The sequence below is a fragment of the Martes martes genome, assembly GCF_963455335.1.
Source record: "Martes martes genome assembly, chromosome: 18".
NCBI classification, from domain to species: domain Eukaryota; kingdom Metazoa; phylum Chordata; class Mammalia; order Carnivora; family Mustelidae; genus Martes; species Martes martes.
Genome location: NC_137906.1, coordinates 25,040,429 through 25,062,015, shown reverse-complemented (window position 1 = coordinate 25,062,015; position 21,587 = coordinate 25,040,429). Strand labels below are relative to the sequence as shown.

General features: G+C 38.9%; 1 protein-coding gene across 1 annotated transcript in view; it reads left to right on the top strand.

Moving 5' to 3' along the window:
* Positions 1-20,768, top strand: part of LOC308359412 (phospholipid-transporting ATPase ABCA3-like) — a gene marked incomplete at its 3' end in the record, with an annotated part of 132,133 nt that extends 111,365 nt beyond the window's left edge. Inside the window, exons 27-33 of the mRNA XM_080830443.1 lie at positions 9,526-9,713; positions 10,339-10,509; positions 11,090-11,280; positions 18,006-18,079; positions 18,476-18,607; positions 19,264-19,464; positions 20,676-20,768. Of these exons, the coding sequence (XP_080686569.1) occupies positions 9,526-9,713; positions 10,339-10,509; positions 11,090-11,280; positions 18,006-18,079; positions 18,476-18,607; positions 19,264-19,464; positions 20,676-20,768 (1,050 nt within the window). The remainder of the gene's footprint in view (positions 1-9,525; positions 9,714-10,338; positions 10,510-11,089; positions 11,281-18,005; positions 18,080-18,475; positions 18,608-19,263; positions 19,465-20,675) is intronic.
* Between the last annotated feature and the right edge of the window lie 819 nt (positions 20,769-21,587).

The following is a 21,587-nucleotide window of genomic DNA, read 5'->3' as shown; positions in this document are numbered from 1 at the left end:
CATAATTACCTTGATCCCGAAACCAGATAAAGATCCCATCCAAAAGGGGAATTACAGACCAATATCCCTGATTAACATGGATGCCAAAATACTCAACAAGGTCCTAGCCAATAGGATCCAACAGTACATTAAAAGAATTATTCACCACTACCAGGTGGAGTTTATTCCTGAAATGCAATGGTGGCTCAACATTTGGAAATCAATCAATGTGATAGATCATATTAACAAAAGAGACAAGAGCCATATAATTCTCTCGATTGATGCAGAGAAAACATTTTGACAAAATACAGTATTCTTTCCTGATTAAAACCCTTCAAAACACAGGGATAGAGGGAACATACCTCAAGGTAATAAAATCCATCTATGTAAAGCCCACAGCTAATATCATTCTCAATAGGGAAAAGCTGAGCTTCTCCCTTAAGGCAAGGAGCATGACAGTGATGCCCACTCTCAACACTTTTGTTGAACATGGTTCTAGAAGTCCTAGCCTCAGAAATCAGGAAATAAAAAGCATTCAAATTGGTAAGGAAGTCAAACTCTCTTCACAGATTACATGATACTTTATGTGGAAAACCCAAAAGACTCCACCTCCAAATTAATAGAACTTATACAACAATTCAGCAAATGTGGCAGAATAAAAAAATAAATGCACAGAAATCAGCTGCATTTCTATACACTAAAAACGTGACTGAAGAAAGAGAAATGAAGGAATCAATACCATTTATAATAGGACCCAAAACCATAAGATACCTAGGAATAAATCTAATAAACCTAATAAACCTCCAGAATAAACCAAAGATATAAGGGATCTATACTCTAGAAATGATAGAATACTTATAAAAGAAATTGAGGAAGATGCAAAGAGATGGATAAACATTCCATGCTCATGGATTGGAAGAATAAACATTGTAAAAATGTCTATGCTGCCCAGAAAAATCTATAAATTCAGTGCAATCCTTATCAAAATATCACTGGCATTTTTCACAGAGCTGGAACAAACAATCCTAAAATTTGTATGGAACCAGAAAAGATACCAAATCACCAGGGGAATGTAGAAAAAGAAAACCAAAGCTGGGAGCATCACAATCCCTGATTTCAAGCTATATTACAAAGCTACAATTATTTTTTTTTAAGATTTTATTTATTTACCTGACAGACAGAGATTACAAGTAGGCAGAGAGGCAGGCAGAGAGAAAGAGGAGGAAGCAGGCTCCCCGTGGAGCAGAGAGCCCGATGTGGGGCTCAATCCCAGGACCCCGGGATCACGACCTGAGCCGAAGGCAGAGGCTTTAACCCATTGAGCCACCCAGGCGCCCCCAAAGCTACAATTATTGAGACGGCATGGTACTAGCACAAAAACAGGCACATAGATCAATGGAGCAGAATAGAGAGCCCATAAATGGACTCTCAACTTTATGGTCAACTCATCTTTACAAAGCAGGAATGAATATCCAATTAAAAAAGACAGTCTCTTCAATAAATGGCGCTGGGAAAATTGGACAGTCACATATAAAAGAAAGAAACTGGACCACTTTCTTATGCCATACACAAAGATAAACTCAAAATGGTTGAAAGACCTAAATGTGAGACAGGAATCCATCAAAATCCTTCAGGAGAACATAGGCAGTAACCTCTTCAACATTGGCCACAGTGACCCAACTTCTTTCAAGACATGTCTACAAAGGCAAGGGAAACAAAAGCAAAAATAAACTTTGGGGACTTAAGATAAAAGGCTTTTGTGCAGCAAAGGAAACAGTCAATAAAGCTAAGAGGAAACCCACAGAATGGGAGAAAATATTTGCAAATAATCGTACAGTTAAAGGGCCATTATCTAGGATCTATAAAGAACATCTCAAACTCAACCTCCCCAAAACAAAAAATCTAGTCAAGAAATGGGCAGAAGATATGAATAGACACTTCTCCAAGTGAGACATAGAAACGACTAACAGACACATGCAAAAATGTTCAACATCATTCTAGCCATCAGGGCTAAAATCAAAACCACAATGAGATACCACTTTACACCAGTTAGAATGGCAAAAATTAACAAATCAGGGAACAACAAATGTTGGAAAGGTTGTGGAGAAAGGTGAACCCTCTTACACTGCTGGTGGGAATGCAAGCTGGTACAGACACTCTGGAAAACAATATGGAGGTTCCTCAGGTTGTTCAAAATAGAGCTACCCTACAACCCAGCAATTGCACTACTGGGTAGTTACCCCAAAGATGCAGATGTAGTGAAAAGAAGGGGCATATGCACCCCATTGTTCATAGCAGCAATGTTCACAATAGTGAACAATAGCCCACACTGTAGAAGGAGCCAAGATGTCCTTCAACAGATGAATGGATAAAGAAGATGTGGTCCATATATACAATGAAATATTACTCAGCCGTCAGAAAGGATGAATACCCACCATTTTCACTGATATGGATGGAAATGGAGGGGATTATGCTAAGTGAAATAAGCCAAGCAGAGAAAGACAATTATCACATGGTTTCACTCATATGTGGAACATAAGGAATAGTGCAAAGGACCACAGGTGAAGGGAGGAAAAAGTGAATGGGAAGAAATCAGAGAGGGAGACAAGCCATGAGAGACTATGGACTACAGGAAACAAACTGAGGGTTACATAAAGGAGGAAGGGGGGTGGTGGAGTAACAAGGTGACAGGTATTAAGGAGGGCATGTGTGCTGATGAGCACTGGATGTTATATGCCACTAATGAAACACTGAACACCACATCAAAAATGAACAATATATGTTAGCTAATTGAACATAAGATTTTTTAAAAAATAAACATTAAAAAATTCAAAAAGAAAACAAATGAAAAATGAACAAAGAAAAACAGAAAGAGACTCTAGATACAAAGAACAAACTGAGGGTTTCCAAGAGAGGAGGAGATAAGGGGATAGACAAAATAGGTGAAGGGGATTAAGGGGGTTATTTTATAATTTCCAGTTATAAAATAAGGAAGTCATGGAGATAATAAACACAGCATAGGGGATATAGTCAATAATATTACAATAACATTGTTTAGTGACAAATGGTAACTATACTTATCATGGTGAGCACTGCATACTGTATAAAATTGAATTACTATCTTGTACACCTGAAACTAATATAATATTGCATGCCAACTATACTTCCGTAATAAAATTTCAAGAAAATAAGTAAAAGTATAGTATTGAAGTCTCCAACTCATATTTTTCAGCTGTTTATTTTTCCCTTCAAATCTACTATTCTTTTCTTCATATAATCTGGAGCTCTGATGTTTGGTGCATATATATGTATAACTATTATATCTTCATGGTAAATTGATCCCTTTCATCAATATATAATACTGCACTTGTCCTTGTCATAGTTAGTGGCTTTGTCTATTTTGTCCAATAATTGTTTAGACCCATCTCTTTGGGGCATTATTTGCATGAAATTTTTTCATGTCCTTTAACTCTCATCCTATTTGTGTCCTTAAACATAAGTCAGTCTGACTAGATAGATATTTGGATCGCGTTTGCTTTTTTAATTCATTTTGCCAATCTATGCATTTTGATTGGGGAATTAAATCCATTTACATTTAAAGTAATTACTGATAGAGGGACATCTGGGTGACTGCCTTTTGCTCAGGTCATGATCCTGGGTCCTGGGATCAAACCCTGCTTAGGCTCCCCGCTCGCCAGGGAGGCTGCCTCTCCCTTTCTGCAGCTCCTCCCCACTGCTTGTGCTCTTTGTCTCAAATAAATACATAACATCTTTTTAATAATAAAGGAATCACTAATAGAGAAGAACTTACTTTTGCCATTTCTTGTTTTATGTATCTCTTGTGTTTTTTACCCATAATTTCCTCCATTACTGCCTTACATTGTGTTTAGCTGATTTTTTTGGTAGTTGGATGTTTTGATACACTTATTTCCCTTTGTGTATATTATACAGTTATTTTCCTTGTGATTACCATTGGGATTTCATTTAACATCTTAAAGTTGTAACTATCTCTTTTGAATTGATATCAACTGAAATTCAATCACACACAAAACTCTACTTCTCTACACCTCTGTTCCCATGTCCACACTTTGTCATTGTTGTCACAAAATACATCTTTATACTTTGTGTACCATTAAATGTTATTTTATGCAATTGCCTTTTAAATACTGTATAAAATAAATAGTTGAATCATAAGTCAAAATTGTAATAATTCTGGTTTTAAATATGTCAACCTATTAGCTTTACCAGAGATCTTTATCTCTTCATACAGCTTTAATTTACTGTCTAGTGTCCTTTAATTTCAGTGTAAAGGATGGTTTTTGGTGTTTATTGTAGGGTAAATCTTGAGAGCTTGTTTGGAGGTTCTAGCAGGGGAGCGCAGCTACTCGTATACCCTTGACCGAAGAACGGTCCTCTCCTCTATCGGGGAAGGTCGTCCTCTTCGACCGAGCGCGCAGCTTCAGGAGGGACGCACATGGAGCGGTGAGGGAGGAAGGGGACACCGCCTAGCCAGCCAGATCAGCCGAATCAACCCTGGCGATCAATGGGGTGACAGATGTCGCAGCCAGATCGCCCTCACATCCATTGTAGGGTAAATCTGATGGTAATAAACTCCCTCATCTTTTATTTTTTGGGGAATTTCTTATTTTCTCCCTATTTTTGAAGGACAGTTTTGTTGGTATAGAATTCTTGGCTGATTCTTTTTCTCACTTTAAATATATCATTCCGCTCACTACTTTCTAGCCTCAAAAGTTTCTACTGAGGGACTCTTGGGTGGCTCAGTCAGTTAAGAATCCAACTCTTGATTTTGGTTAAGATCATGATCTCAGGGTCCTGGGATAGAGCCCTGGATTGAGGGTCCAAGCTCAGTGGGGAGCCTGCTTGAGGATTTTCTCTCTCCCTCCTTCTCTGCCCCTCCCACTGTTCGTGCTCTCTCTTTCAAATAAATAAATAAATAAATAAATCTTTTCCTAATTAAATGAAAATTAAATTATAGATGAATTGAGGAATTAGCTTATCTTTGTGTAAAAATCCTAGAATTTTAAGTGGGATTTTAGAAGACTGACATACTTATAGTGAACATAATACATGTTGGATCTCATTAAATGTCTCAGAATAATGGTTTTAAACTGGGGTTTTACACTAAATTTTAGGGATTTTACACTAAAGAGACAATTTAGCTTGTTTGGATATAAGATCATGAAACAATAGTACTGTGTGTAATTTATTTCTACATATTATGTTTTAACATTAATTTAAGTGATTTTCTATTTTATTATATGCTTATTGTCTGTTGAGTGCAACTGATTTTTAAAAAGATTTATTTTTTATTATTTTTTATTATGTTATGTTAGTCACCATACAGTACATCATTAGTTTTTGATGTAGTGTGCCAAGATTCATTGTTTACATATAATACCCAGTGCTCCATGCAATATGTGCCCTCCTTAATACCCATCACCAGGCCAACAGAGAGCAAGGGGAGGGGCAGAGAAAGAGGGAGAAAAGCACACTCCCCCCACTGAGCACAGAGCCCAATGTGGGGCTGGATCTCAGGACCCTGAGGTCATGACTTGAGCTGAAATCAAGAACCTGATGCTTAACCAGCTGAGCCACCCAGGCACCCTGAGTGTGACTGATTTTTAAATATTGAAGTTGTATTCAAAAAAATTAATATCCTCTCTTAATTCTAATATTTGTCTATAAATTATATTGGAATGTTTACTTTTTGGGGGGACTGTTTACTTTTAAATCACGACTGCTGCAAATAACAATTTATTTTCCTTTCCAATCTTACGCTTTTTTTCTAGCCATGGCTAGAACCTCTCCTCAGCACAGAATAGAAATGGCAATTGCAGATTCTCAATCTGAAACTCACGGGCAAACTTTCTTATTCATGCTTTGTTTTTTATATATAAATGGCTCTTATTTACCCTCATTGGCAAAAGATATTTTCACTGTGTATAGAATTTGAGGTTTGCCATTGTTTTTCTTTAGCAAATTGACCTGTTGTTCCCCTATCATCTAGTTCCCATCACTACTTTTGAGAAATTAGCTCAGTCTGATATTCCTTTATAGATAATCTTTCTTTTCTCTGTAGCTTTTATATTTTATCTTTGTTTTACATAATCTTCAATATGAAATATTTAGATATGAATCTAAAATTTTGTCCTGCTAGAATGTGTTGACATTCTTCAATTTATCGATTGGTGTCTTTAATTGGTTCTGCAACATTTTCACTTAACGATTTCTTCAAATATTTCTCCTGTTCCTTCCTCTCCTTCTGCAACTTTGGCTATCCACATATTTCCAATCTATCTTTCACTTTCACACTTCCCCATTTTTAATTTTTCTGCTGCATCCTATCTGCTTTCTTATTATCTAATTTCCAGGTTAAGTTAATTTCTTCCATTGTCATTAAATTGCTGTCAAATGCATTCACAAAGCTTGTAGCCTGCTTTATTTATGTACTTATTTTATTTACTTATTTTTTTTTTAGTTTTTAGATGTTATATGTGGTTCATTCCCAAAATATCCAAGTGACTTTATACTTTTCTTTCTCATAAAGATTTTAAAAATTTTATTAAGCTATTAAGTTTTTTATTTTAATTCCAGTATGATTAGCATACAGTATAATATTAATTTTAGGTAGACAGTATAGTGATTCAACAATTCCATACATTATTCGGTGCTCATCATGATAAGTATATTTTTCATCACCATCACCTATTTCACCCACTGCCCACCACCTCCCCTATGATAACCATCAATTTGTCCTCTATAGTTAAGAGTCTGTTTCTTGGGTTGTCTCTCCCTCTTTTCCCTTTTGTTTGTTTCCTTGTTTCTTAAGTTCTGCATATGGAATGAAATCATGTCGTATTTTTCTTTCTCTGACATTTCACTTAGCTTCATACTCTCTGGATCCATCCATGTGGTTGCAAATGGCAAGTTTTCATTCTTTTTTATGCCTGAGTAATATTCCATTGTATATCTGTATATACCGCTTCTTCTTTATCCACTCATCAGTCAATGGACAGTTGGTCTGCCTCCATAATTTGGCTATTATAAATAGTGCTACAATAAACACTGGGGTGCATTTATCCATCTGAATTGTGGTTTTTCTGTCTTTGGGGTAAATTTCCAATAGTGGAATTACTAGACCATAGGGTAGTTCTATTTTTAATTTTTTGAGGAAACTCCATAGTTTTCCACAGTGGCTGTTCCAATTTTCATTCTCACCAACGATGCAGGAGGGTTTTCCTCTCTCCACACCCTCACCAACACCTGTTGTTTCTTGTGTGGCTGATTTTAACCATTCTGACATGTGTGAGATGGTATCTCAGTATAGTTTTGATTTGCATTTCCCTGTTGATGAGTGATGTTAAGCATCTTTTCATGTGTCTGTTGGCCATCTGGATGTCTTCTTTAGAGAAATTTCTGCTCATGTCTTCTGCCCATTTTTTAATTGGATTATTTGCTTTTTGGGTATTGAGTTCTTTAAGTTCTTTACATATTTTGGATACTAACCCTTTACTGTATATGTCATTTCCAAATATCTTCTCCCATTCAGTAGGTTGTCTTTTAGTTTTATTTTTTTTATTGTTTCCTTCACTGTGCAGAAGCTTTCTATTTTAATATGGTCCCAATATTTTATTTTTGCTTTTATTTCCCTTGTCTCAGGAGACATATCTAGAAAAATATTTCTATGGCCAAAGCAGAGAAATTACTACCTGTGTTCTCTTCGAGAATTTTTATGGTTTCAGATCTCACATTTAGGTCTTTAATCCATTTTGAGTTTATTTTTGTGTGTGGTAAAAGAAAGTAGTCCAGTTTCATTCTTTTGTTGAAGAGACTGGAGACTGTTTTTGTCACATTGCATATTTTTGTCTCTTTTATCAAAGATTAATTGACCATATAATCATGGGTTTTTTTTTCTGGGCTTTCTATCCTGTTCCATTTATCTGTGTGTCTGTTTTTGTGCCAGTACCATACTGTTTTGATTACTACAGCCTTGTAGTACAACTTGAAATCTGGAATTGTGATACTTCCAGCTTCATTTTTTTTATGGATATATTTTAAAGTTTTAAAAATTTATTTAAACATAATAAGCACAATCATTTGCACATCTGATCTGATAATTCCAATATCTGAAGTCATTTCAGATATGTTTCTCATGAGTCTTGTTTCTACCCATGGCATTCATGGTATCTTTATCTTTGTTAATTGAGTTATGGTTGTATGAAGCTCATTTACTTTCAAAAATTATATGGGAGAATAATTTTAAACCTTTAAAATAGAAGAAAGGGTTTCTTTCATGACCCAGCAATTGCACTACTGGGTATTTAACCCCAAAGATACAGATGTAGTGAAAAGAAGAAGCACATGCACCTCAGTGTTCATAGCAGCAATGTCCACAATAGCCAAACTATGGAAAGAGCAGAGATGCCCTTCAACCAATGAATCAATAAAGATGTGGCCCATATATACGATGGAATATTACTCAGCCATCAGAAAGGCTGAATACCCAACTTTCGCTTCAACATGAATAGGACTGGAGGAGATTATGCTAAGTGAAATAAGTCAACCAAATTATCATATGGTTTCACCTATTTGTGGAACATAAGGAATAGCATGGAGGACATTAGGAGAAGGAAGGGAAAATGAAAGGGGGGAAATCAGACGGGGAGACAAACCATGTGAGACTATGGACTCCAGGAAACAAACTGAGGGTCTTAGAGATGAAGGGGGAGTGGGGATGGATTAGTTCAGTGATGGGTATTAAGGAGGGGATGTATTGCATGGAGCACTGGGTGTTTTACACAAACAATGAATCATGGAACACTACATCAAAAACTAATGCTGTACTATATTGTGACTAACGTAACATAATTTTTTAAAAAATGGGTTTGTTTTGATTTCTACCAAGAGATTAGGGGTGTAAACAATCTGGGATTACTATAAATTAGTAAAATCTCAGAGGAAAAGTATGAATTTTAAGTATTTAGAATAATTTTAACTATTTTTAATTTTAATTAATTTTGATAAAATGATGTTATTTATCTTTTGTCTATGTGCATCTGAATGCAAATCCATAAAAGGGTTAGTTATTGGCAAAACAATAGTCATTGCATTCTCCTGTTTGTGGAAGTGGGGAAAGTCTTTGCTTCTGGTTCAGCCTTACTATGAAACAAGATCTACACAGGGCTGTGCAGGTTGTGCAGTGCAAAAAACTTCAATTATGGCCATGTCCTTTAGAGTTTCTTATTAATGAGGGGAGAATCTTGTATTCTAATACTCCTCCAAATTCAGTGGGCTCTGGGATTTTAACATTTTCATTGCTAAGATCTTTAAAAATCAATTGAGGAAGCTGTTATTCCAACTTAATACAATAGGTCTAATAACCATCATTGTGTACACTTAAAGAATAAAAATTCTTGATAGGATTCTTAGAGACATGGTCTGGAAGACTGTGGTCTTCTATCTTATCCAGGGATGACCAGTGGGATAGATAACTTGGGTCCTTATTAAAGCAATTCTTGTAATCAGGTGAAGTCAAGAGTTGGCTATTGTCCTCAATATGATGCATTGCTGGAATACATGACTGGTCGGGAAATAATGATCATGTGTGCCAGATTATGGGGAGTCTCTGAGCCCCAGATTCAGCTCTATGTGAATGGATGGTTGAGTTCAATGCAACTGGAAACCCATGCTGACAAGCTTATCAGAACCTACAGGTGAGTCATTTCATTATGATGATCTTTGTGTTGCTGCCATTAATGTTGACATGCTTCCCTATATTTCTGATGTTTGAAATAAATGAACACAGTTTCACCTAGGTCCCTCTGTCACACAATTATCTAATGGTAAAACTATCTCACAAGTTGCTAGGTTTCAGATAATGGTAATAAGACATATCAATGTAGTTCCATGTATTTCCTTTGCAGAGATGAAACTAAAAATCCTTGTTCTATTTGAACTGTAGCCTCTAAATCTCAAAAGGGGTTAATTTATTCTTCCTAGTGTCCATATGGTTCTTTGTCTCCCAAGAAAGTAGGAATATAGGCCCTTTGAATTATGGTAGATTTTTATACTTGGAAAATCATGGTACCCTGGGCACAGGTGAATAAATGCCACTGACAGTGTACCTAAAATCATTTACAGAAGAGTCACTCATCTACATTTCAAATGAAAATTAATTGATATATACACCTGTACTGGGCTTGCTAACTTATTGAAGTATAACTAATCAGCATTGTGGAATTCCATATTACATGTTTGTTGATATGTTTATGCTCTTTCCTATAAGTAACTAATTTATATAACCTCTCTTTCCCCTCTTCTCCTTGTATGACCATAAAGTGGAGGAACCAAACGTAGGCTGAGTACTGCTATTGCCCTAATGGGAAAGACCTCAGTCATTTTGCTGGATGAGCCAACAACGGGCATGGACCCTGTAGCCCGACGCCTGCTCTGGAATGCTGTGACATGGACACGTGAAAGTGGCAAAGCCATCATTGTAACTTCCCATAGGTGTGGCTCATTTGGAGGCTTGAATGAGGGTTCGCAAGTATTGTAGAGGCTATAAGTGAGAATTATTTGATGCTAGGAATATTGACAATAAATTTGCTTAGGTATGTGATTTCCTCCTTAATATTAATGAATGGAATAGCCAAAAATCCTTATTGAGTTAAAGAATTAAGAATGGGGAGAGAGGGACGCCTGGGTGGCTCAGTTGGTTAAGCAACTGCTCCGGTCATGATCCCATGATCCTGGGATCGAGTCTGGCAGCAGGCTCCCAGCTCCATGAGGAGTCTGCTTCTCCCTCTGACCTTCTCCCCTCTCATTCTCTCTCTCACTCTCTATCAAATAAATAAATAAAATCTTTAAAAAAAAAAAAAAAGAATGGGGGAGAGAGCAGGAAGTTCAGGAGATGTGTTTGGGGATATGTACCCTACTACTAATTGTTTAAAAAAATTTCACTTTTCAACTATGATCTCTATGATGAGCAAATTCCATTTCACGCTGAAAAGAGAGTCATAAAATCCTGGCTCTGTTTGAACTACAGAATGTTCTCTAAAACAGAATTTTTTATGCTATTATGTTTTGCTAGATTGGAGGAATGTGATGCCTTCTGTACCAGGCTGGCCATAATGGTGCAGGGAAAGTTTCTGTGCCTGGGTAGCCCTCAACACCTCAAAAGCAAGTTTGGCAACATTTACATCCTGAAGGTCAAGGTCAAGATTGATGCACAGAAGGGTAAACTGGATGGTTTAAAGTATTTCATCACGCTGACATTCCCAGGTAAATTAAGTTGAACTAACTTTTATATAGATGTTTTAAAGCATGGTTTTTTCTGTTTCACCATCCATATGTTTTATGTCTTCAATAACTATTTCTTATGGTTTATTGATATTTATTGACCTTCCGTACTGAATTCCTTTTGGGAATCCTTCTGATAGTTTCTTAGCATAATAAGACATACGTTTCCCACACATACAAAAGTTCTCACTCATCTCTTGTATCATTTTAATAAGGCAGCTTTGGATTCAAGCTGTCAATATAAGTTACATCACTAAAGTCATATTTTTTAGTACAATTCTCAATTATTTTCACATATTAACCATGCAAAGTTTTAAGGCTTTTTTCCTCCACCTATGCATGTATCCCCAGTCTTTTGGTATCTCGGGCAGGATGTGGTATAGAAATGCAAACAAGAACCACTAAGCTTTTCTCTTCTCTCAAAACTAGTTCTGTTTCTGCTGCTAAATTCAACAAGCACCTCTCTGCCTACATGGTATAATACCAGAGAGAGCAACTATTTTTTTCTGTCCTTTATCTCTCTTTCCAAACATAAAGCAGAAGCATGGCAAAGATTTTATTAATGCTGGTTTTTCATCTTACTTTCCACTTTGTTAGGCTGAGCAAAATATCACAGAAGTTCCTATTGTGTGTCAGGTTGAGGAGTTGTAAGTTTATCTTCTAAGCAATGGAAAATAGCATGATTGATTGCACAGTAGGAATAGAGATCACAAAACAGATAAGAAATGAATGGAAGAGCAGATGTGAAAAACAGATGTATGGGAAAATGATTACACCAGTGTTGGTCATAGAGATGGTGAGGTCCTATGACACCTGCAGATGAATGTGTCCATTAAGAAGTTCAGTACTCACTTAATGCATTATTCATTCAGCATGTATTTTTTGAGTACTTATTCTATCAGACTTCTATTTCATGTGGTGTCTAAATTACCACAAAAAGAAGCTGTGACCAAAAAAACCTCACTTATTGTGTGCTGTCCTAGCTCTGCTTGAAAGAAGGACACTAAACTCTGACCCAAGACCTTGAGGATGTGGACACAAGAGGTTTAATGAGAATGTGAGTTTGAGACACATTCTTGTTATGCCAGAGTTTTCGCGTCTGAGAGACCACCAAGGAGCCAAGCACCGATGCAATCACACGAGGGTTTATTTGACAAGCTTAAGCTTGGGCCCAAGTATACCCGACACAGCGGAGTAGGGACTTGGACCCCGAACCAGAATACAGTCAGAGTTTTTAAAGGCAGAGTAGGGGTGGACTCAGGGGTGGGTGAGGACAAAGGGGATTAGGGATGGCGTAAATCTCTAAGGACTTTCGGAAGCAAGGTCTCCAGGACCTTGAGGGGCTAGCTATTGCTGGGAGAGAGGTTATTTATTACCAATAATAAAAATCTTCTTGTGAGACCCTTCAGATGTATATCAGTGGGCCATATACTTGGGAATGATTCTCGACACTATCTTGGAGGTTTAGATATAAAGTTTCCTCAAGGAATTGTTAAAGTAGACTTACAGGATTCTGGTTGGACCTGTCAGGGTAGGGGGTCGGTCAGGCTAGGATTGTCCTTAGCAAAACCTCAAGGTGAGGGCAGTTAAGTCCCCAGGGGAGAGCCACTCTGTCTGTTTCAAGGGCTTGTCAGTAGGTGAGGAATTTTAATGATTTTCTTCTGCCTCTGTTTCCCACATCAGCTAAACTTGAGGTGGGATGGCCTTAATTTTCTCGGCCTCCACATTTCCCCCTGAACAATTTTGACCCTTAAATCTTTAAGGTTGTTGAAGGTGGAAGGTCTCATCTTCTGTAACTTCTTCCTGCTGAATAGGGGCGTAGAGTTGTCCCTACCTACTCGGGTCAACAGTGATCAGCTAGGAAATGGGTAGGGGAGTTATGAAAGACAGAGGCAGCTGAGTCCAGGGGTTTAAATCAATCATTAAAGGAGAGAGGGACTGTTTAAAGTGCTAACTGAGTAGGTCAGAACCCAAGAAATATTTTGTGATAATCTGGAACATCAAGATGGCTGTACTTATGTTAGGGCTAGACTCGAGGTGGGTACAGCCTTGTTTTTCTTGGCCTCCACAGTTCTCAACTGTAAGGTGGTTGTTGCCCTGTTCTTCCTTACATCATCCTGGAGCAAATACCTATTCAAATATGACAGAATCAAAAAGAAACCTGGCATGGAGCCTACACGTCAATGTTGATTTTTAAAAAGAAGAAATAAATATTACAAGCAAAAGTCATCTAGAATATATACTTTAAAGAGGATTTGCCACAATAATCAGATATTTAGAATAAATTATTCTACATAATCCCAAGGAAATTTAAATGGCGTGAGTTCTTTTTTAAAATGCAAAGATGATTCCATTTCTACAACATGAAAGATTATATATTCTGAAAAGTATTCTTGGTAAAATGAAACTAAAAATTGATCAAAATTAAAACAAATACATTTTTAATACAATAATTGGCTTACCAAAAGAGAGAGAGAGAGAGAACAAATTTTAACCTGCAAACAGGAAGGAATAAAAAAAAAAGAAACAAAAGAAAGGAAATAGTGAGCACTTAGAAAATGCTAATTGTGGAAGCAAATGCCATTGTAGCACTGGGATCACCCTGGATCCTCTTCAGTTGAGAAGCTCATGCTGAGACTATCATGTAAAGGGGGACCCTCAAGTGGGGGGTCAGGGGCATCCTATGATTCCAAGCAAGAGCAAGCAGAGATCCTCTCTGGAGGATAGGATCTGAAATTTAAGCTTTGAGTGTGGGGAGAAACAGAGGCGGCAGGTATGAGAGAGTGTCAGAGGAAGATCTACACTGGGAGGCTTTGTTACTTTATACATCTCAGAAGACTCTCAGAAGGAACCCGACTGGACTAAAGCTAAGAAAGATATTCTGTCCCACCTCACCTTCTACATAGGAAACTCCTTCTAAAACTTTAAGAAAATTAATCTCATTTAAAGATAAATGACTGAAAAGATTATAATTGTAAGGACCTATTTAGCAAGAGGCTTTCATTAAAGTTAAACAAAAACCTTGTTGTTTAACCCTTAAACTGTCCCTGCTGCCCTTCCCCCAGGGGATTTACTTAAAAACAAGTCCCGGAAACCAGCTCCAGGTAACAAAGCCCAGATATGAGGGTGGGTCAGGCCAAGTGGAGACATCCGATCAGTAGGGGGTTGCATACTGTCTCCCTAGCTACCAAGGAGTATGGGCCCCCGCCCTTTGGGAGCCTTTTTGGTGCCAATCCTAACCAAGGTGTGATAGGCTGGTTCAAATGTCTACTAGGGTAAATTGTAATTCAATTGGTCACCTAGCATCACTGTGGAGTTTCCTGTGTGTGTTACAATCTCATTGGCCACCTGTGTGTGGCCAGGCCCCACTGCATGGCCTTTGCCCTTAAAAGCTAGTCTGTGAAACAGAGAAGGGTCACCCTCTCTTGTAAGAGGTGCGCCCCCCGAACGTTTGGTTAGATTCTTGATGCTTGGCGCGAAATAAAGCTTTGCTTGACCTTCGCTTTATATCAGTCTCGCTCCTTTAATCACGGATTGGGGCATAACAATAATTGAATCCCACAGAAAAATACCATAAATAAAAGAGGATAGAAGAAAATACCTGCAGACATTGAAAGATCAGCAAAGCTCTAAGGCCACAAAGCAGATGAAACTATTATCTAATATTTCAACATGAGCCTAAAGAATTAAGAAGGGAATGAATAGTATATAAGAAAATCCTAAATTCCAATTGAAAAGATAAAGAGATTAGAGGGCTAGCCAACAGGGCGATATGCAGACATTGAAGAGGGTATTTTAAGTTAAACATTTCAGAAATACTTATCAAGAGCAAATAAACCACACAGAAAGCACAAGGGAAATGGAGACTGGAAAGGAGAAAAACAGAAAGCCACTGAACAAACACAGGTGAGATTTCAAAATAAAGTAAGCAAGAGGCAAGGCAAGGACAGCCCAACACAACTATGAAATTAGTCCAAAAGGAGAAAAGCAATGCCATAGACTAGAACACATACTATAAATAAATAAATAAATAAATAAATACAAACAAACAAACAAAACTAAAAACTATCATGCAAGAAAATTTCCTAAGATGAGACAAACCTGTTTACTGAAAAGACAACCTGAACAATTGACCCAATATCAACAAAACCAAGGAATTTTCCAATCTAACTGTTGTATTTTAATAAAAAAGTGGAATGACCTTTGGATCCCAGATTTAAAAAAACAAGGGGAAGAAGGAAAATTTATAAGGGAAAGAAAATTAGATTGATTTTGGGCTTTGTGACAAAACCTTTTATGCCAAGAAAAATGTAAGCCATAGTTTTCATATACAGCTAAAATGATGTTCAAGAATAAAATTCAAAAAAAGTTATAAACAGGTATTCAGGGGATATTCCTCCTGATGGCTCTGCCTGAAGACTATACAGACAAAAATTTCATGTCGACTAAGGAATGACTAGAGAGGTGTCTGCATAGGAACTATTGGTGAGCCCTGAATGTTTGTGCCAGTATCTTAAAAAGAAGGGACAATTTAACTTTAGAATGAAGTTAACCATTAGAACAAAATAAATACTCTATCACAAGTATAACAGTAAGAAAAAGAACCAGTCACAAAGTGAAACACATACACACACAGTCATATTTTGTATGTTTACATTTGTATTTATATTTATGCATTTACCTGCTATATATGCATATATAACTTTACAAATTATATAGGAAGACTATAACTAAATATATTGTTCCTTTCAATACATGTAAATAGACTTAACTCCGGCATTAAATGAAAAAAAAAATGTCAGCTTGGCTCACCGGCAAAATTCAGTTCTCTGATAAGAAGTAAGCACTACTGGGGTGCCTGGGTGGCTCAGTGGGTTAAGCCTCTGCCTTCGGCTCGGGTCATGATCCCAGGGTCCTGGGATCGAGCCCCATATCCGGCTCTCGGCTCAGCAGGGAGCCTGCTTCCTTCTCTCTCTCTGCCTGCCTCTCTGCCTCCTTGTGATCTGTCTGTCACATAAATAAATAAAATCTTTAAAAAAAAAAAAAAAAAAAAGAAGTAAGCACTACTAAAAAACACAAATTAAAGAGGTTAAAATTTTAAAAATGGGTTTCATAATCCTCTTGCTATCCCATACTTGATCTTCAGCAATTTATTACGCTTTTTATTTCAGCTTATGTTATCTGGTTGTGTCTGCCTTGTACAAGCAAATGCTATGGATCTGACCTTCTCTGTAGATGCCTGTCTATACCCAGATATGGGTTAGTTATTTGCCCTGAATTTGCCCTGTCAGGAAACTAAGGGGTTCAAGAAATACAATAATTTGCAATTTGTCCAGCTTTCTTGTACTAACAGTGGGAGTGACAGTCTTTCCAAATCACTCTATCTCACAGGTGAAACTGGACCAATTTTTTTAAAAAGCAATGGCCCAATGAGTCTACCTACAGCTATATTTTAGACACTTGCATCCACCTATAAAAAGAGATAAGTAAAATAATATTTAAGTCAGTAACATTCACAACAGTCAGACAGTAGCCTATGTCTATCAGTAGCGTAATGGAAACTAAATTGCAGAATATTCATATGCCAGATTACTACTTAGAGAAGAAAATGAATTATAGCTATATGCAACCACATGAATGAATCTCACAAACACTGAATGAAAGAAGAAGAAAGAAAAGAAAATACACTAGATGATTCCATTCACATAAAGGTCAAAGGTAGGAAAACTCTACCGCAGTTTTTAGAGGTATATGCATGGTAAAAACACCTTTGAAAAAGAAATGTCCACAATAACAATGAAGGTATTGGTAATTCTTTATGGGGAATAGAGGCTGAGAAGTGGGACAAGGGTGAGTCTGGGTTACTATTAGTTGGCCTAAATAGGGTGAATTCATGAGGGTTTGCTTTGAATAATTCATTAAATTCCATGTTTCAAATGTTTCACACACAAAAAAGAGCTTTATGGGATCACGGAGGCAATACATGCATTAAAATTCACATTAAGAAAATCCACTCACCCTTATGAACATGTATTTTTTACTTTAAAACATTTTGAGCCCAGTATCCAATTTGCAACAACCTACAAATCGTGCGCTGATAAGTGTAAACACATTTATTTGTTTCAATTAGAAGTGGTTACCACCCTCTTTCCTTTTGTTCCACCAGTGGGTTCTTATTCCCAGTGAACAAAACCAGAACCCACAGCCTGACTTTGGTGACTTACATGTATGCTTTCCTCTTTCACAGGGCATGTAATAATGAAAAAGCAAGGAGGTCTTATCCTGCTCTCCTCCCCACCAAACACACTGCACATGTATACATAGCCACACAACCAGAGTGAAAATCCCGCCAGCTCATATTCTCAGCACTATGTTCAGGAATAAAGTCTTTGTAATGTTAGAATTTTAGAAGGCTCAGAGTTTTTACATAGGGTATCAGAGCTGACAATTTTATTGTGCCGGAAAGCCTGCACTCAATAATTGCTATGAACTCCACATAATAAGATTATTTCATCAGGAATAAATCCAAAAGGAATTAACCATGCCATATATATCAAAGAGAGCAGGTTATTTGACCATGTTCCTTTTTGTATTAACAATGTCTATTCATCCCTCTATTGTGAATAATTAAGTTGATGTAGCAATATTTTGGAAATTTAAAATGATATCTGCAAGATTATTCATCTATCTTGTCTTTCATTTCTTAGATAGTGTATTAAAGCAGGAGAATCAAGGGATCCTTACCTACTATATTCCCAGCAAGGACAACAGCTGGGGAAAGGTAATGTAGAAACCATGACCTTCGAACATTACATACTAAGAAAGCACCAATGATGGGGCGGGTATTTGATATCCAGGTATGTGTAATGGGAGCCCGACCTTGTATGAGGAGCAGAAGAGTAACCTAAAGTATGTTATTTTCCAAAAGTCCCTAGAGTTTAATTAATTTGTTCCTTAAATCCCATTGTTAGTCTATGTCCATCAAGAGAATGGGGACAGAACTGCTTCCTTGGAGATTCTCAATTATGTTTTCTACATTTTCTCATCTCCCCCTTTTGTCCTCCAACATTAACTTGACAGGACTTGGAGGAAGTTCAGGAGAGGCTTATCTGGGTTGGGCACTGAAAGGGAGGACTATAATGGTAACTGCGCTTTTTTATTGCTGTTGTTACTAAAGGTGTTTGGTATTTTGGAGGATGCTAAAGAGCAATTCAATTTAGAAGACTATTCCATCAGTCAGATAACACTGGAACAAATCTTCCTGGCCTTTGCTAGCCCAGAGAACACAGAAGGTGATTATAAAGAAAAGGTACCATGAGATTCACTCCCGACCAGTGACACTTATGTCTTTCTTAGACTACTCCGTCTACACATGGACACACAGAGGGGCATCATTATGTGTGGGCATATCTTGATATAAGATTATTTAGATAATAAAGAGCCCCCCCCCAGAAGAACATATGTCACTCTTTTGTAGATTTACATGAGTGGTCAACGCATACAGCACGTGCAAATCTAAAGACATTTGTCGAAATTCCTGTTCATTTTCCTAGAAATATAAAAGAGCACCATTAATCAGGGTAGGGAAAGGACCTGTTCCTGAGCATTCTGAATGTTTAAACAGAAACATCCAGAAATGGCGGTGCTGTCAAATGGGACAGCTTGAAGAGCATGAGGATTATGTGTCAGTACTCGAGTTATGGCTAAGAGGAGCATTAAGCCTGTATCTGATCATCTTTCCCATGACTACACACATAATTTTATACCAAAAAGGATCTAATTAAAATCAATATCAAAGTTTAAGGGGTAGGGTAAGTTGGGTTGTTATTTCCAAAACTCAAACCAAGATTCTTCATTTGTAAGAGTATCTTTGTACCAAGACATTTAGAGTCCCACGAACAGAAAGTAAAACAGTTCTTTAAAAATAATGTTTTCTTTCCTATTCTCATCCCACTTTTGATTAAGAGGGAAAGAAGAAGAAATGAAGTGGAGAGGGAGACAGAGAGCTCTTCCTCAAATCTTGTTTGGGCACATGGAGTCCCCCATAAGCCGCTTGAGAAATCTAATCACTCTCAAGATTCATGGACAGATGAGCAGATGAGTAGGGATGACTGTTGTCCAGTTGCAAGACAGAAGGAGTCCATGAAGCTACTCTATTTTGAGATGGTTTGTTTAAGGTTTCTATATTCTCATTTGGATTTTGTGAGTAATAAAAAGATACCCAGAAGCTATTCTGTGTTTTATTGTTTTTAGGTATAACTCTTTATGGGTTCCACTCCCATACATGCCATACATTACCAGTTATTTCAGTAATTGCAAAATTTGTTTACAAGGCTTGCCACCTTTAAAAGGGGAGAGGGAACTCATTTGATTAAGTTAATACTTGCATCTAGTCTCACAGCTGGAATCATTAATTACTCTTTTTGATATTCCTTTAATGCGGTACTCTCTTTCACTGTCCCTCCCTATCTTCCAATCCACCTCTTATCTTCCAGCAAGAAACAAACAAAAAATTGTAGGCCAGTTCCTCTACTAAGCACTTTGTATGCATTGCATCATTTAATCCTACTACAAACCTCTGAAGTAAGTAGTGCAGCTATTATTATCCTCACTGTACATGGGAGACACAGAGGGGTGAGGATTCAGCCAGGGCCACCCAGCAAGCAATAGTGTGGCAATAGCCTGGAAACCACACAGCAATTTGAACGGGGAGTTCTCTTTCTCTATACCTCCTTATAGCTGCTTCAGAGGTTTTTAGTAGGATTAAATGATGCAGTGCTTCCAAAGTGCTTAGTAGAGTTCCAAGAACTCTAAAGAATACCCTATGGTGGCACACCTGGGTGGCTCAGTGGGTTAAAGCCTCTGCCTTCCGTTAGGGTCCTGGTCCCAGGGTCCTGGGATCCAGCCCCGCGGCGCATCCGGCTCTCTGCTCAGCGGGAAGCCTGCTTCCTCCTCTCTCTGCCTGACTCTCTGCCTACTTGTGATCTCTGTCTGTCAAATAAATGAATAAAATCTTAAATTAAAAAAAAAAAAAAGGAGGGAAAATACCCAAGGAAGAAACAAACTTGGAAGACTCCTCCCTAAGGCTGGGATGCAGACCTTTTTGGAGAAGGTGAGTTGGTGGGAAGTTCCTTGGCCTTGGGTCAAGGCTTTTCCACACCTGCTGAGCAAAGCAGGAAGTGTCCCTGTGGGGTACAGGCTGCCTAGGCCAGAAACAGGGAACTGGCTGGACCTAGGAAGCAGGGAACTTTTCCGTGGTTGTTGACAGGCCGGTAGTAGGAAGGGGCACCTGCGTGAGTCACTGAGTATCCACTGTTAATGAGGGTGGGCCTGTAGGGTGAATGCTGCGAAATGTCCTCCACACCTGCTGCTGACAGCAGCAAGGTGACAGCAAGAAGAATCAGAGAAAACACCTGAACCTGCAACAGCAGCCCTTGGTCCTGCAGGGTCCCTCCAGCACCCGCTCCTGACAGAGCTTAACCTGATCCTTCAAGAGCCCAGCTCCATTTAGAGCTGAGAGGCCGCAACCCGATACCTGGTCTAGCAGGGAAGAGATTTGCCCTGAGTTCAGACCCTGGGCTTCCAACCCTCAAGCTACAGTGGTGATGCCTGTTGGCGGGGAGGATGCGCCAAGAGAAGCTGCCATCAACGCCTTGGAGCAGCATGAGAAAGGTGGGGGGCTGAGGTCCACTGGGTGGCTGGTGGGTCAGGGCAGGGCGCGCAGAGGATGCGGGGGGGGGGGTCTCGCGCTGAGCGCCCACGGGCAAAGGCGGCGCATGCCACCCGGGCGAGGCGAGTGGCGGCGCGCCTTAGATCGGGTCGCTCCGCGTCTGGGCTTTGAGGGGCCCGGGAGCGGGGTTGCTGGCCCCTGTGCCAGCACTTCTGCAAGTTTTCTGTTGATGCCCACAACCTTGGAGGGCGGCGGCCACTGAATCTCCCCGACTTCCTGCCACCGGCTACTGGGTGACCGTGACACATGAGGGAGCAGGGAGTCAGCAACAGAGGGAAGGATGGTTGGGTCGTCCAGTGGGGTGCAGAGGCGAAGCGCCTGGGAGCAAGCGAAAGGGCCCGAGGTAGGGCCCTCATGGGCCTGGGGCCTGGGACAGCGTGCGAAGTAAGAGTTTAGTGAGGCCTCACGCTCTGAGGGGTCCCGGGGAGGGTCCGGCGCGCAGGTGAGAGAGGGAGACGCTGGCTGGAAAAGCGGTGAATGAGTGCGCGGGGGCTGCAGTGAGTCAGGGGCGGGGTGGGGACTGGGCAAGTGCGCGCACGCGCGAGGAAGGCGGCGGGAC